This window comes from Peromyscus maniculatus, chromosome 6 (genome assembly GCF_049852395.1).
Source record: "Peromyscus maniculatus bairdii isolate BWxNUB_F1_BW_parent chromosome 6, HU_Pman_BW_mat_3.1, whole genome shotgun sequence".
Classification (NCBI taxonomy): Eukaryota; Metazoa; Chordata; class Mammalia; order Rodentia; family Cricetidae; genus Peromyscus; species Peromyscus maniculatus.
The window spans coordinates 89,179,257-89,195,992 of record NC_134857.1 but is presented as its reverse complement, the minus strand read 5'-3'; the positions used below and the strand labels follow the sequence as shown (position 1 = coordinate 89,195,992).

At 43.3% G+C, this 16,736-nt stretch overlaps 1 protein-coding gene across 4 annotated transcripts in view; it reads left to right on the top strand.

Moving 5' to 3' along the window:
* The window catches only part of Gpsm2 (G protein signaling modulator 2), a 58,955-nt gene that overhangs the window by 12,675 nt on the left and 29,544 nt on the right, over window positions 1-16,736 (top strand). Inside the window, exon 1 of one of the 4 annotated variants that reach the window (XM_015998131.3) lies at window positions 5,205-5,521. The exons of 2 other annotated variants lie outside the window; for them this stretch is intronic. In XM_015998131.3, coding sequence (XP_015853617.2) covers window positions 5,220-5,521 — 302 coding nt within the window. In that variant the 5' untranslated portion in view covers window positions 5,205-5,219. Of the gene's footprint in view, window positions 1-5,204; window positions 5,522-16,736 lie in introns of those variants that run through there. One more of the 4 variants, XM_006979456.4, reaches the window with a different exon arrangement.

Here is a 16,736-nt window from a genome sequence, read left to right as displayed (position 1 = left end):
CTCCTGCAGCCTAAACCAGAGCAGCTAGCTGGTACTCAGAAGGAAGGCAGGTCAAAGCCGGAGGCTTCAGGAAATGGAGACTTAGTGCTGGTATTTAATACCTGCAGATTGGGTTAGAAGCAAGACACAGAACAGTCCTGAACAACATGAGTCCATCCCACATGCCAATGAGACTGTCGTGTATTTAAAACAAAAAGCAAAGATAGAACCCGTTTGCTATGGAAAGATCACGATTGTTCTTTTCCTGGGTAGTTTGGGTGAGTGTGGGTACAGTGAGTGATGACATTCAGAATCTTCTTCCCAAAGGAGCTACTTTCAAACTTACTCTTTCTTAGGCCCCTGGCCTGCCCCTCCTCAAATACACTGTTCCCTGCCCGCTGTGGGCCTTTTCTTCACGCCATTCTTTCTGTGTGAGGCACATGCTCCACTTTCTTTCTGCTTTCCTTCCTACCTATTTCTTCCTCATCTCTTAGCATGTCACTCACTCCAGAACCTTCTCTCACCCCAGCACTAGGGCAGGGTCCTCCGCTACAAGCCTTCAAAGCTCTCAGTATCTCTGCGATGACATTTATAAGGGCATCAACTATTGATGGGAAAGGAGAAGTGAATGAGAGCAGTGAGGTGGGGGAGGCGGGTGTGGAGAAGATCCGCCGGTGTGTGTGAGGAGAGTGGAAAACCACCAGCTCAACAAATGCACGAAGCTGAGGTTGTAGCCCCGTCAGATGTAGCTCCGTCGGTGGAAAGGTTGTTTAGCGTGCATGAAGCCCTGGGCTGGATCCTCAGCACGTGGTGGCGTACACTTGGAATCCTAGCACTTGGGAGGTAGAATGAGGAACAGAAAAGTTCAAGGTCATCATCTGCTCCATGGTGAGTTTGAGGCTATCCGGAGATATGCAGGACTCTGTCTCAAATAAAACAAAATGGGGCTTGAGAGAAGATGACCCAGCGGGTAGAGGCTTGCTGCCAAACTTGAGGACCTGAGTCTGACCCCCAGGGCACATAAGACAGAGGGAGAGAAACGACTCCTGCAAATTGTTCTCTGACCTCCATGTATATACTGTATCCCAATGGATAAAACATGCAACAACATCTTCGAAATCAAAACAACAATAAAAACGAGGGTTGGGTTCTAAGCTCCGTCTTACTGAGAACCTTGGTAAGTGGTCTGAGGATCTGAACCTTTTTCTCCCTCATCCACAGGATGGGAACGGAGGCTTGTACAGGGATCAATGAGGTGAGTAGACAGAGTAGCAAGACCTTGTCCTTAAAAAAAAGTTACTTAGTTCTTTATATCTCTGAGCTAAAGGTCCTACAGGGTCATGCTGGTTCAAAAGCCAATGTCTGGGAAACATCCGTGACAAATAATTGAGGTGGAGTGTAACCACTAAGAGTAAAAAGAATTCTATATGATGATGATTTAGGTTGCTAGGATATGCCATCCAAAGGAACCTCTGGGCACATTTGCAATCCCATAATTAAGACTGATAATAGCACCATAAAACAGAGGAATTATCTTCAGAGGAGAACATCTGAGCAAGAGCAGTGAACCAACTCTTTAAAGTTAGGCTCAGGACAGTCATAGAGACTCCTGCCTCTCTTCTCTGTGACTTACCCTACTCAGTGGTCCTCTGAGCAACAGGGTAGTTCGTTTGCACATGGCACCACATGGATCAAAAGCACTTGGCCTCATCTGCTGCCTGGCAGCCTCCAGGTCATCCCACGGCTGTTTCGTTTGCATTATTCAAAAGCTGGTGAGGCTGACGTTCCTGTGAAGCCACACTATGGCCTAGAGTTCCCATTGCCAAGCGCTGGTCCAGCCCTGTGCTTTTCTCCTGGGTTGTTGCCTGTATTTATATTAGATCACTTAATTCCCTAATAGTTCTTTACATACTAAATATTTAGTATTGATCCTTTGTCAGTCACATAGGGCTCTACTTGTGATTTCATTTTGAATTAGTAGGGGGCATAAAGCGAGATATCAAAAGCATAGCCTTGAGACAGATCGGTTCTGCTGTTTACCGGGCAGGGTTATTTAGCTTTCTGTCACTGTGATGAAATACCTGAGATAATAATCAACTTAATAAAGAGACGAAAAGTGCTGGCACTAAAAGCATGCACCACTGTGCCCTGCAATACACACACACACACACACACACACACACACACACACACACACACACACACACACGGTGTTGGGAATTAAACAGGGTCATACATGTGCCGGGCAAGCACTGTGCCACTGAGCTAATATTCCCAGCTTTCATCTTTGAATTAAACTTTTTTTAGATCGTTTTATGAGTGTTTTGCTTGAATGTGTGTACCACATGCCTGGTACCCAAGGAAGTCAGAAGAGGGCATCAGATCCCCTGGAACTGGAGTTATGGATGGCTGTAGAGCCACCATGCGGGTGCTGAGCCCTCTCTCTAGCCTATCATTTTACGTTTTGACCAGACATGCGTTGGACCATCTTTTTATTTTTCACATTTCTCTTTTATTTGGAAATATTTTGCCGGGCAGTAGTGGCATACTCCTTTAATCCCAGCACTCGGGAGGCAGAAACAGACAGATTTCTGTGCATTTGGGGTCAGCCAACAGAGCAAGTTCGAGGACAGGCAGGGCTACACAGAGAAACCCTAGCTAGAAAAACAACAACAAAACAAAAATGTCCTGGGTTGTACCTCCTGGTTCACCGGCTCTCCATCCATCGGTCTCTTAGTTTGTCAAACCTGGGCACTGAATTTTAAATTTCAGTTGTTTCCCTCTTTGATATTGCTTTATTCCCTATTATTTCAGTTGTTTCCCTAGAAGTTTTATTGGATTCTTTTTTAAAAACTGCCTTTTTTTTTAAGTCCTTGATCCATACTTTTATGTCTTTAAATAAACATTCTTATTTTATGATATGTGTCATACTTCAGTTTCAAAGTCTGTGTGGCTAGATTCTGCTGCCTTTTTGTCCTCTGTGGACATTCTCATTCCTTGTATAAGCTATCATGTTTCTTTGTGTAAATTCTGATTTGATGAAGAGTTCCCATTTCTTGGAACTTTTTTCTATATAATTTTTTGAGGATCTGGTTAAATTTGGCTTCTCTAAAGATAATTTGGTTTGCCTAACTGGTTGGGAATACCATCAAACCAAAATCAGGTTAAAGCAAAATGCTCCAGGTTTGTTGGTTTGTTTTTGACAAGCTTTAATTTAAAATTAAGAGGCAGGTAAGACTGGAGAGATGGCCTAACTCTTCTAGAGGACCAAGTTTGGTTCCTAGCATCCACATCAGGTGGCTTACAGCTGCCTGTGACTCCAGCTCCAGAGGATTCCATGTCCTCTCTGGTTCCCATATGGCATCATTCACATAGGCACACACATATAGGTGAATAAAAATAAACTTAAATCTTTACAATTTAAAAGTAAAAAGCATTCTCATAGGATAGAGTTCTCTAACTTCTCAGCGATGTCCCACCAGCATCATTGAAACATGGTATTTTCCTTGTTAATATATATTTTGTTTTTTGTAGTCCTTCATTCTTATTTTCGTGTTTTTATTTCTTTAAATATTTAAACATTATTTTATGATCTATGTCTTGTTTCAAAGTCTGTGATATATATTATATATAAAATGCTCTTAATTGCACTTATTAAAAAGTATATATGTAAATATATATATTTTGTTTTTTAAAGATAGAGTCTCACTATGTAGCCCTGGTTGTCCTGGAACTCACTCTGTAGACCAGGATGGCCTTAAATACACAGAAATCCACCTGCTTCTGCCTCCCAAGAGCAGGGATTAAAGCTATGTGAGGCAATCAACACCCAGCTCTTGTTACTTTTTTTTTTTTTTTTGACCATTAAATGTTTTCAAGTAGAAGAATGCACAGTCTGATGTATGTATGTTTTTGGAAAAATGATTTGCAAGACCCTTCAACCTGAGTGACTAGGAAGATGCACATAACTGATAGCAGAGACAGAAAGTCAAATCTACAGAGAAGAGATGCAGGAAAGAAATGGTTCACTGAAATACTTCCATTGTGCTTTACCATATCAATAACCACAAGGAATTTATGAATATGGAAGAATTATAATACCTACCTCTGAAATAGTACAAGCAGCTAATTCAGTTGTTTCTAAGAACCCGGTATTAAGGGAGCTGGCTGAGAATAACAATAAGGGTACCATTCATTTATTCAGCAGCTTCGATGTGTCAGCAGCGATGTTAACCATTTCATAAACTTTACCTCCTGAAGCATCATAACAAACCTTATTAGAGGAGAGCTCATTATCTGCGTTTTACAAGTGAGGAAGCTAAGGCTACAGAGGACGCCTAACTTACTCAAGATCACCCAGTCGGAAGGGGCCCCGAGCTGAAACTCAAATCCAGGTCTACTGGCTGCCAACACTATCTCGAAACAGTTTTCCATGACACACACCTAAGGAGAAAAGTTCCTTGGAACAGTGGTCATGGCCATCACCAGAGAGATACTGAAACCAGGATTTCTTGTGTCCAACCCAGTAAAACATTAAAATTTCATCCCAGTGGAAAAATAACCAATGGCTATAATATAATGTAACTGACATCATCAACTTCACACCAGAGAGACTCTAGTTTGAGTATTTTATGAAGAACAAACTAAGATCTATTCTTTGGTGAACTCGATATGGAGACATAATGGAACGGGAATGTAGCTGCTGAAGCTGAGTCAGCTCGCCTCTCTTGTTTTTCCCGGGAACCAGCGCTCCTGACTTCAAAAGGAAGCTTGCTTTTCCAACAGCTGGAAACGCCAGAATTGTGACACAGTCTCAAGAACTGAGGCTCCTTGTTCCGACTTTCACACGGGACCCTCTGTTCCTTCCACACAGGCCCCTTTCTTCCTCACATCTGCCTCTTGGAAGACTTCCCCGGGGCGGGACAGAGCCCGCAGGGAAGGAGGCACTGGCGTGGGGCTCCGGCGTTCAAAGTCTGAACTAGACCCGGCCTGAACTCTGATGTTTATTGTTCCACTTTTCGGCGTCTGAAGGAGAAACTCGAGAACAATAAGCTTCTAGTCCGGTGGCGGAGGACCGCTCGGGAAGCAGAGCAGGACCGAGCCCCACAGCCCGGGAGGCAAGCTAGCAGGTTTGCAGAACGAGGGAACCACGGCTCGCTTGGCCCCGCCCCCTACTCGCCCGGCCCCGCCCCGCCGTCGCCATTGGCCGGTCCAAAAGACGCGGGGCGTTGTCGGTTTGAATGGGAGAGCCTGGAGCTAGGCGCAGGCGCAGAGGAGCGCAGGCGCTGAGGGCTGCTGGCCGACGCTGGGACCCTCGGAGAGGCCGGGGCGGGGGGGAGTCCGGAGCTCTGGCCCACGTGACCTGCCGGGGGCGGGCGCCGGGGGCGCGGGCCGGCCTCCCGCGGTGCCCCTGCCTGGCTCGGCGTCGCCGCCGCGGGGACCCGCCTGGGGCAAGCGCCGCCGCGGTCCCGAGTCCGCGGCCGGAGGCACTCACCCCTGCAGCAGCGGCATCGCGTTCCCGGCCGCCGCTGGCCGGAGGGAGGTGAGCGGAGCCTGAGGGGCCGACCGAGAGGGGCGTGTGTCGGGGCTGGGGGGCGTGTGACGGGGGCTGGGACGACGCTGGGACCTCAGGGCTCCGCGGGGGGCTCAGCACCCGCACCGGCACCAGCGCCCGACTGTTTTCCTCGAGATGAAGGGAGCCTGGGGAGCTGGTTCTGCAGATCTTGAAAACATTTGCTGGGATGCAGCGACTTCACGCGTTTCCCGAGCGGAACAGACAGACAGGCATCAGGGTACAAAGCCCGCTCCCCGTGGAATCGAATCCGAAGCGCGTCGCCAGCCCCCCCCGGTCTCCAGACCAGACAGTTGTTTCAAGTCCCATTTAAACTCGTGAACTTTGGGAACTCAGACCTGTCGGTCTTCTGCTGGCTGGTGAAATGGATAGATTGTTGCAAACAATTTTAAAGCAGGCGTAAAATGTCGAGACCTTTCCCCGAAACCTGTAAACCTTACCTTCAAAAGAAAAGTGGGAAAGCCAGTTTGCTTGTATGTTAATGGCAGACAGTTAGGTAATTTCAGCTAGTTATCATTTGAACTCTGCTGAAACGAGTAAGGGTGGAAATTTTTATTTGCCTCAATGCATAATTTAACCGTACTGTAGAATTAGAAGAGGTGCGTTCTTGACTTTCGGTGGCGCCTATTGATTGGAGAGCTGTGTGGTTTGTGTTGGAAGTGCCTGTCACCAACGGAGCTGAATTTTCAGGCTGCTGCTTTGGAAGGTTACACTGAAAATTCTCCGACATGTTAGTGGCCATCATGATTGCTTCGAATAAAGAGCGCTTCTGTGTGTAGTTTGTACATGTCAGAACACCGGCTGGGTAGCCGGAGTACAAAGGGGACAATCGCTGCCGTTTGACTGAGGAGGGTGGGGGCTCAGGGATGCCGGGCCAATCCCTTCACTGTTCTCTCCAGGCTTTCTTAGGTTCTTCTTGCAAGCTATTTCTAACTTAGAATTCAAGGATCGGACTGCTTATGAACCTAGAAAATGTGGAGTGTTGTGGAAGCATGTCCCACAGAAAAGAAGTTTAACTGAATTTTCATTAAGTCAGACATACAATTTTACAAATATGTTTTAATGTAAATCTGAGATTTAATGCTAGGCTAATTACAAAAGGTAATGGAATATAGTAGTTTTAAGCGTGGCTCCCACACGCCACCGCCTCTATGCTTGGATTTGAACCCTGAGCCATGTGAACACTAGGCAAGAGTTCCATCACTAAGATGCATCCCAGCTTATTTGTTTATTTAAGACAGAGTGTTGGTAGGTTTCCAGGGCTGGCCTGCAACTTAGAATCCTCCTGTCTCAGCCTCCCCAGTACCTGGGATTATAGCTGTGCACACATTATACCTGGAGTAAAATGGATGACTTTTTTTTTCTTCTTTCGTTCATTCGTTGTTTTGAGACAGGGTCTCAGATAGCCCAGTTTGGTCTTGAACTCTTTGATCCTTCTGCCTTTACCTTCCCAGTGCTGTGATTACAGGTATGGACCCCACCATGCTTACAGTCAAATCCAGGGCAGCTGCATGCTAAGCAAAAATGGAGCCATATCCCCAGCCTTTGCCTTTTCTTATCTATAAAATATTCCAAGATTTACCTAAAAAAAAAAAAAAAAAAAAAAAAAGGACACCAGCTGTGGGCATTTATTTTAAGATTCTGTAATTAATAAGTTACTGACAGGATTGGAGCTGCTGCCCAGTCTCAAAGCGCCAGCTGTATGCAGTACATTTAAATCCCCACATGTCCCTGTCCCATTTGTGGTACATAATTCTAATTAAAACCACCTACAGGGCCAGTGTTTTGTTGCAGAGTGTGAAGAAATATTTCTACCTGTCCAACTATGGGCTTGCTTTTATTTTCGTTTAAACCAAGTTAAGACTTCCCATAGCTTTTAACCTTTCTAAAAACATGAGTAAAATGTTCTTACTTTTTCATGAATATAAATATAGTCTTCCCTGTAAAAACAGAAATGTGTTAAACTCTTGTCTTTGCATTCTTACAGAATTCTTTTTTGTCTTTGAAGTGCTGGGGGTTGAGCCCCTGTTCTTCCCCTGGCAGGCTCCCACTTGTACTCAGCTGCGCCCCCTACTCCAGCATTAGTGAGTTCTTGGCTACCTCACAGTTTTTTTGTTTTTGTTTTTGTTTTGTTTTTTTGTTTGTTTGTTTGTTTTGGTGTTTTTGAGACAGGGTTTCTCTGTGTAGCTTTGCGCCTTCCCTGGATCTCGATCTGTAGACCAGGCTGGCCTCGAACTCACAGTGATCCACCTGGCTCTGCCTCCCAAGTGCTGGGATTAAAGGCGTGCGCCACCATTGCTCAGCCCTACCTCACAGTTTTTGTCTTCTTCTCAGGCAAGAAACCCGGGGAAGATGGTTGGACATCTGTTGTGCACAAAATAATGTACTTGGTGTTCTGAGATGGCAAGAAAGGCTTCTGAGTTTTTGCAGCATTTTTCTCCTCACCCTGCCCCACATCCTCCTAACAGCTAATTTTGCTATTTCTTTGTTGATAAACAGAAACAAAAAGAACCCTACAAGGTTCCCCATTGCAGAAATATACTGCCAAATATGTGCCTCACTCAGATAGTGAAGTCTCAGAATTTGGTCCTCTCCTACCTTCTGAGAACCTCACTCCTGACCAGGGTGCTTGCCCAGGGCAGTCTGAAGACCCAACTCTCCTTTTGCTTGAGTCGGGTCCCTTAAATAGAATGCCTTGCTTCTGTTTGCCTAATAAGCTCCACCATCCTTCAGTGCCTGCAGTACTGATTGCCTGGCTTCCACAGAGGGTTGTTTCTTTTTTCTTTTCTTTTCTTTCTTTCTTTCTTTTTTTCCTTTTTAATCAGAAATTCTTCTCATATAACCTCATAAAATTAAACTGAGTAGAAACATTTCCTTCCATAGAAGATGATTATAACTTATATATATAAAAACATATATATATATATATATATATATATATATACCTATAAAAAATTCTAAACTCAAACTTTGTAGGGCCTTTCCTTTTGTTGATTGTAATGGTCTGCATTTAGGGTTCATGTTTGAAGTTGATGTTGCCTTTGGAAGAAAACTGACATAGTGCTGTTTACTGAGGAAGGACCAGTTCTTTTCAGTCTCGCTGTTCAGTTTTTAAATTGTATTGTGCATGTATTGACTGATTAAAGTTGGCGATTGACCAACATTGTTACAGTAGCCTGTCTTATCCACAGGGGATACTTTTAAGACCCCCAGGTTTGAAACCTTGAGGAGCACCTGTACAGACGTAGGTGTAATACCTGTGATAATTAATTTATAAATTAGACAAAGTAAGAAATTAACAACAGCTATAATAAAAGGGAGCAATTGTAGCAATATACTGTAATGGAATTGTCGGCATCTCGACTGTTGTGCTTTGAAGCCATTACTGTGTAAAATAAAGATTGCTTAAGCCGGGCAGCGGTGGCGCACGCCTTTAATCCCAGCACTCGGGAGGCAGAGGCAGGCGGATCTCTGTGAGTTCGAGGCCAGCCTGGGCTACCAAGTGAGTCCCAGGAAAGGCACAAAGCTACACAGAGAAACCCTGTCTCGAAAAACAAAACAAAACAAAACAAACAAACAAACAAAAAACAAAAAATAAATAAAGATTGCTTGAATGAGGGCTGCAATTCTGTGACATTTACTGATCAGGATAGTTACTGGTAAATGACCAACAGGGCGGGTAGCATATACACCAGGGATACACTGCACACAGGGATGAGTCACTTTCTTGGTAGAACTAGGGAATTTCACCATGCTACTCAGGATGGTTCATAAGTACAGGCTTGTGAATTATTTGCTTTCTGGAATTTAGCACTTAATAATTTTGGACTGCCATTGATTGTAGATATTGAAACTGAAAAGGAAAGTCACAGATCGTGAACTGCTGTGGTAGAAAATGGCCATGGGTCGTGTTTTCAACTGGGCTTGGTAACTTTTTTAAAGTTTTCTCAGAGTTGTATGCTTTCCGCTGTTGACTAATAATTGTTCCCTCTTTTTCTGTAACAGTAATAGTCACGAGACGATTTTACATTTATTTCTCTGAACACTTAATTATATAGTGTTTGTTCAATAATTTGTGTCATCTCTAAAAAGGTTAAATTTAAGCACATCCTTATTTACTAACAAAAAAACTACAGATAGGAAAAAGAAATGACAAATATATATGGATTTTTTTTTTCTTTTTAGAAATTGGGCTGAGTCTGTACTTTAGTATTTTTGTGTTGCAGACCTTCCTGAGTTTGTTTTGTTGTTAGTTTATTCTGTTTTTTTGTTCTGACATGAATAGTCCTTTAGAAAGTACTGAGAATGTGTTTAATTAAAGTTTAGAATGTCTTTAAAAAGCTACGAAATTTTCTGCTGGTGCTGTGTAAATAACCTATGAAGGTCCAGGATGCAGAGCAGCAAGGTGCTTTTGAATGTAGGCCTTTTTCCAGCTCACAAGCCCCATCCCATCCTCACAAATGCCTTTCCTTTTAATAAGCGACCTCTATTTCATTCTTTTATAAAAGTTACCACATTTTCTGCAGCTGGTTTTTATATGAATAGACCCAATTTAAGTATTAATTGTAACTAGCTAGAGATCATCTTTGCTCAAGCCATTACAACTCATTGAAAGTACAGACTTAGTGGCACATTCCTTTATTTCTAGCACTTAGGAGGCAGAGGTAGGTAGATCTCTGAGTTCAAGGCCAGCTTCATCTACTTCACAGGTTCCAGGACAGCCAGAACTACATAGAAAGACCTTGTCTCAAAAAACAAAACAAAAAAAACTAAAAAACCCAACTCATTGAAAGCTTGTTAATTTTATTGATGGACTTAAAAGATCATGGCTATTTGAAATAGTTTTGGTAGAAATGAAAATTTTAAATTCTGGAGTTCAATATGATGAGAAATAAAAGCAACTAATGGGGAAGTATTGGTTTTACTGTCTTGAACGTATTTAGTGTAAAGTCTGTTTCTTTTATTTGAACATGTTTAATGGTCTTTGACCCCACAGTGGGTGCTAGGAATTAAACACCGTTCCTCATGAATGCTAGCCGGGCGTTCTTCCACTAACACCCCAACCCTAGCACACTCATCATTCTAAATGTCAGTAGTCTTGTTGGAAACAAATCCTCATGACACATGCCTGTACTCCAGTCACAAGGGAGCAGGAGGGGAGATCAGGGTTCAAGGTCTTCCCTGGCTACATAGCTACAAGGCTAGCCTGGGTGACAAGTCCTGTCTCAGGACCCCCCCCCCAAACAAACAAACAAACAACAGGGTTGTGATGCTGTGTGTCTGTGATCCCACACTGTGAGGCAGAGACAAGGAGGGTTGTGGGGGTTTGCAAGCCAGCAAGCCAGCTGTGTTGGCAAGATCCAGGTTCGGTGAGAGACCCTGTCTCAAAAAAATAAGACGGAGAGCAATAGAGGAAGATACTCACCATGACCTCTAGCCTTTATACGTGCATGTGAGAGCACACGAGTCTGCATTCATATGTGCACACACAGCCATGTATCATCCACGCATAAAAATAAACACAAATTTTTGGGGGGCAAGATTTTTAATTTAGTAATTACTGTGTCAGAGACAAAAATGGCCAAGACTAGCAATGTTGCTAAAAGCAACCTTTCTTTGACATGGAAGATTTTAAGTGAATGGTTCACTCTCTATTAAATTGTTCCAATTGCTAAAGATTGTACTCAGAAGACAGCAGCTTTTGACCAATCTTGGTCAAGCTGACCCCGTGTATAATACAAAAAGGGTTGGTGATCACCGCAGCCCGCAGCTTCTTTCTGACATAAGTGCTGCTAAACCCCAGTACACCGGAAAGGTGCCATGCACTGGTTACAGCTGCAGTGCTTGGTAGAGATACTGGGACGCTGTTGACCTACACGTGCAGCATTTGGCAGGGAAGTAGACGCCTGCACGTGTAACCGCTGTTACTGATGAATGCTAGAGTGAAGGCTGACCCTACTCAGATCCCTTTCTGTTAGGCTCCAGGTGGCCTGGTGTTCCTTCACTTGGAGATATCATGTATGGGTTTTACTCTTGGGTTTTGGCAATCCAGGCAGCCGGATTCCTTTTAACTTTATATGATGGAAAAAATATAAATGTATGTCCGACTGAGAAAGGACGGTTATACAGTTATCCCTTAGTACCAAGTGGAGTGGTCCTAGGACCCTTGAGATATCCAAGAATAAAAATTGTTTGAGGAGGCTGGAGAGATGGCTTGGCAGTTAAGAGTGTTTGCTCTTCTTCCAGAGGACCGAAGTTCCATTTCCAGTACCCACATTGGCTGGTTCACAACCATCTGTATCCAGTGCCAAGGGATCTAATTTCCTCGTCTGGCCTCTGAGGGCGCCTGTACACACTCATGCACACATACATAAATAAAAATGAATCATTAAAAATAGCTTGGGATTGTGATTTTACTTTCATGGTATTCTTCATCATGACCAATATGAATTAATGTTAGATGCATTTGAATTAATTCCATATCACTTTTAGGCCTTTTCATAAAATTAAATGAATTCATTTCAGGTATTCTTCTGTCAGGTATGCTCGTTTGGAATCATTTCAGGTTCATTTGGAATCTCTAACTCTTGCCTTGACTGTTTGAATATTATCCTATTCATTTAGCTGGTTGGTTGATAATCACAACTTAAAGTTCTTGCTTTGTTTATTTTGTCCTTCTGGGGACCAAACCTAGAGCTGTATGTGATACACTAGGCAAGCACTCTGCCTCTCAGCTCTCCTCAGCCCTCAAGTTTTGTGGGGTTTTTTTGTTTGTTTGTTTTGTTTTTACTATTTATCTCATGCACGCACACGTACACACACATGTGCATGAGTGTATGTTTGTGTACAACATGCACATAGGAGCCTGAGGAAGTCAGAAGAGGGCATCAGATCCCTTATAATGTGTGTTTGCTGGCCCTGATGCTATTTATTACATTTGGGTTTCCAAACTAATTGGTGCTAAAATCTTGCCAACTTAATGATGCTTACTAAGACTTAATCTTAATTGGAGTACATACTTTAGGGGTGTGTGTTGCTCAGAGAGACCTTTGTCAGAACAGTTTTCACAGTGTAACCGATGAATCTAGTTTTGAAGCGTACGTGTGGTAGATTTTTGTAAGTCTTGTCTCCACAGCAGTTGAGAATAAGAGGACCTGCTGAAGTGCATGGCCATGTTTATTTTGTGAATTTGGATTGTCAACTAATATGTACTTGGTATATATGTCAGTTAATAGTAAAACTACACATAACACTTAGATATTGATGGATATTTGTTGTAGAATATTATCTTAAGATGTGTTACATTTGTTTATGCTGTGAAATATTTGTTTAATGATGCAAAGATGTGTTGCATTCTTTTATGTTGCATTTGTTTAACTCTGTGAAGCTGTGTTACCTTGCCTGTCTAAAACACCTGATTGGTCTAATAAAGAGCTGAATGACCAATAACAAGGCAGGAGAAAGGATAGGCGGGGCTGGCAGGCAGAGAGAAGAGAGGAGGAAAAATCTGAAATCTGGGAAGAAAAGATGAAGGGCGAGAAAAGAAGGGACCAGCCACCCAGCCAAACACAGAACAAGAAGTAAAGATAGATATACAGAAATAGAGAAAGGTAAAAGCCCAGAGGCAAAAGCTAGATGGGATAATTTAAGAAAAGCTGGCTAGAAACAAGCCAAGGCTGGGCTGGGCGTTCATAAGTAAGGCTAAGCCTACAAGTATTTATTGGATCCTGGCATATGTATGCCCACCCACACTCTCACACACACACCTCCCGGTCCCCCACCTCCCCAGTAATAATAATGATGATAAAGAAAATAAATTCAGGAGCATCTGTCACTCATATTTTCTTCCTTCCAGACCTTTACCTATTTTTCAGATTGTTGGATCTCGAGCATGAGATGCTCATTTTTTAGCTATCGTTGCTGAATAGAGTACTTTGTGAAGCGCAGTCTACCCCATGTAAGCAGGCCAGTGTCTTCCTTCCCAGTGCAGCTTAATGCAGCTTGCCGGTCCTGGAAATCCAGGACTGGCACGGTTCACACTAGGTCTTTCCCCTCGCTGCCCCCCCCCCCCTACTGCTGGGGGTGAGGTATAGACACATGCATCTTATGTTCCCCTGTATTAACATCCCATGCTTTTGTGTTAGGATTTTTTTTTTTTTGGTTTTTCGAGACAGGGTTTCTCTGTGTAGCTTTGCGCCTTTCCTGGAACTCACTTGGTAGCCCAGGCTGGCGTGTTAGGATTTTTTAATCCAGAGTTTAAGATTTATTTCATTTTTAATTGTGTGTGTGTGTGTGTGTGTGTTGTGCAAATCACCTTCCTACACTTACTGTTCTCTTAATTTTGCATGTATTAATCTTTATACGTGCCAACTGGTTTCCAGTTATCTTTCGAGTAGAGTTGGACTAGAAATAGACTCTGAGGAGCTGAGGATGCAGCTCAGTGGTAGAGCGCGGACTTCGCCTGCCTGAGGCTGTAGAGCAGTGCTCAGCACCTAGTGGAGTGGGTTAGAGCCATGTCTACTCACAGGCACAGAATTAGACTCAAATTAAACTCGAAATAACCAGTTCACCTAGGATAGAGTCCATTCCAGAAGTGGCTGTTTTGGCACCCTGCTTTGTTTCTTCCGTAATCACCACGATGTGCATGGGTTACTTCTGAGTTCTAATATGGCACGGCCTTGTTTTAAGTGTGTTCTCGATTGTTCCTCTTACTTACTCCTGCTCACACTCATAAACGGCTGCTGTATTTGACATGAAATATTATAACTAGATGGACTTAAGGAATTTGAATATGCCTTAGAGGAAATTAATAGCATGCGAAAGATTTAAAGAGTTTAGATGACCCGAGGTGGAGGTAAGAAAAGTAAGTTATCTCATGAGTATTGCCAATACCTGTACATCTGTTTTTAGTGTTTATTTTTTTGGATTTATTTTATGTGCATGAGTGTTTTGCTTACGTTATGTGTGTGCACTGCAGGCATGTCTGGTTCCTGCAGAAACCAGAAGGGCATCGGAAACCTTGGAACTGGGGTTATGGATGGTTGGGAGCCATGAGGGTCCCGAGACTGGAACCTGGGTCCTCTGCAAGAGCAGCAGGTGCTGGTAACCCCTGGGCCACCTCTCCAGCTGCGTTTGTACAGACCTCTGAGGAAAGAAGCAGACTGAAAGCTACTGTCATTCCACTGGAGTCAGGAGCAGATCGTTTAGGTGGATTCATAGAAGTGGAAATGTGCCTATGTTCCTTCCATCGGTTCCCCCCCCCCCATAGTGTGCGAACTCTGCTGTCAGGGCAGGAAACCTGGGGCGGGATTCTAGTCTCCACTTGGTGCATAGTTGTGCAGTGGACAGCACCTGAAGTCCACCAGCTGTGTCTGGGCATCTTCCTGTGTGGCTTTCTAATCGAAGAGTTATATGCCACTTCCTTCCGTGTGTACGCTTCTGCCAGTTCCCGGGATAGGGGGAAATACCACATTCTCTTTATTGCTTAATGGTCAGACAGAAGAATACTGCTACCACTGCCCTTGGTTTTTGGAGCATTGTTGGGAGACGCTGTGGGGGATAAATGTGTCTCGCAGATTATTAGCTGTGAGTCTCACTGGAAGTCGGGATTGAAACTTGGCCACTTTTCACTGTCCTTTCAGAAGTCTCCTTTTCATTTGCAGCTCCTGTCATTCAAATCTCATTCTAGTGCAGGTTAATAAGTGTTGAGATTGTGATTAGTGTTAGTATATATGTGTGTTCATATACAATACATGGATCTTACCAATATTACTGTCTATAAATATGCACATAACAAATGTAGTGCTAAATATGAACTGAATTTGTTAACTCTGCAGTATGAAACATGGTGAACACATTGTTACAGAGTTGGCTGAGCAGTGAGTCATGAGTCAGGAATGGCTTGTTTGCTCAGTGAGGGAGAGGTTTTAAGATGTCAGGTACAAGAGCACCTGAGAGCGTGTTGAGGCCCTGTGTTGAGAGAGAAGAGAATGAAATGCTACACAGAGTGTAATGCAGAGTAAATTTGGGGGAAATAAATTTGAGAATACTAAAACCAGATTAGCAATTTACTTAGGAGTTGCTTGTGGTGGGGCATACCCTTACTTTCAGGACTTTGGGGTTGGAGGCAGGAGGATCAGTTTCTTGGCTAAGTAGGGAATTAAGGCTAGCCTGGGCTATATGAGATGCTAGATTTAATAAAACAACGACAAACTCACAAATCCCTCCAGCAGTCATTGAGTCCATCTATGTGGTCTTTATGAGCAGTTTCCATCAGGTAAGGTCGTTGAACAACTTCATCTGTGTACGTTTGCTAATTATTAAACATGGAAATGTCTTACATTTTCACAAATATGAAGCTCACATTTTAAGTTATTAGTAAAAGTTGGAATTCCATTATCATCTTGTAAACAAGATATTTAAATACAATTTAATTTTAAGTTAGACAAATCCTAATACCTTTCCTTGCACCTCATTTTATAAATGAAGCTAAAGCCCGCAGTGAATAACAGATGACTGTCTGGTTGCCATTTTAGCTGGATGTGTCATCTAGATGTGCTTAGAGCGTCTACACTAATTCCCTTCAGTCATGTTTCTAAGAGGGAGCAAGATACACAATGGAATGGGGGGGCAGGGGAAGAGGAAGAGAGTTGTTGGGTTAATAGCTGTGAGTTATCCTTTCATCCTTAAGTTATTGCTTCCTTTGTTGGGGAGAGAAGGAATAGGAAGAGCAGTGTTGTATGCTCCTTACATGCCAAGCTGGTTGTTTATGTGAAAAGCTCATTTCCTCTAGGAAAGGTTGCCAGTCTCCCAAGACTGAATCTCCCCTCCTTACTGCTCGGCCGCTCTATCAGCAACCACTACAGAGCAAGGCTTGTTCGTTATTTACACTACGGCTGTACCATAGCAGTGACACTTGCAGGGTGTTATATGGGAGAAGAATTGGTCTTTATTGTAGACGGCAGCAGGAAGAAAACCCCAGACAATGGGTAGAAATGAAGACTGCTTAACATAGGAGATAGCCTTGCAGTGGGACTCAAAACAGGCAGCAGCTGCTCACTTTGCAAGCAAAGTAAAAAGTTGGGCAGTCTTACGTGTAAAGGCTTGTTTACAAGGCTGAAATTCCAGGACTTACAGTTACATCGTTGCTTATTTGTTTCCTGGTTTTTGCCATAAAGGTTACAGT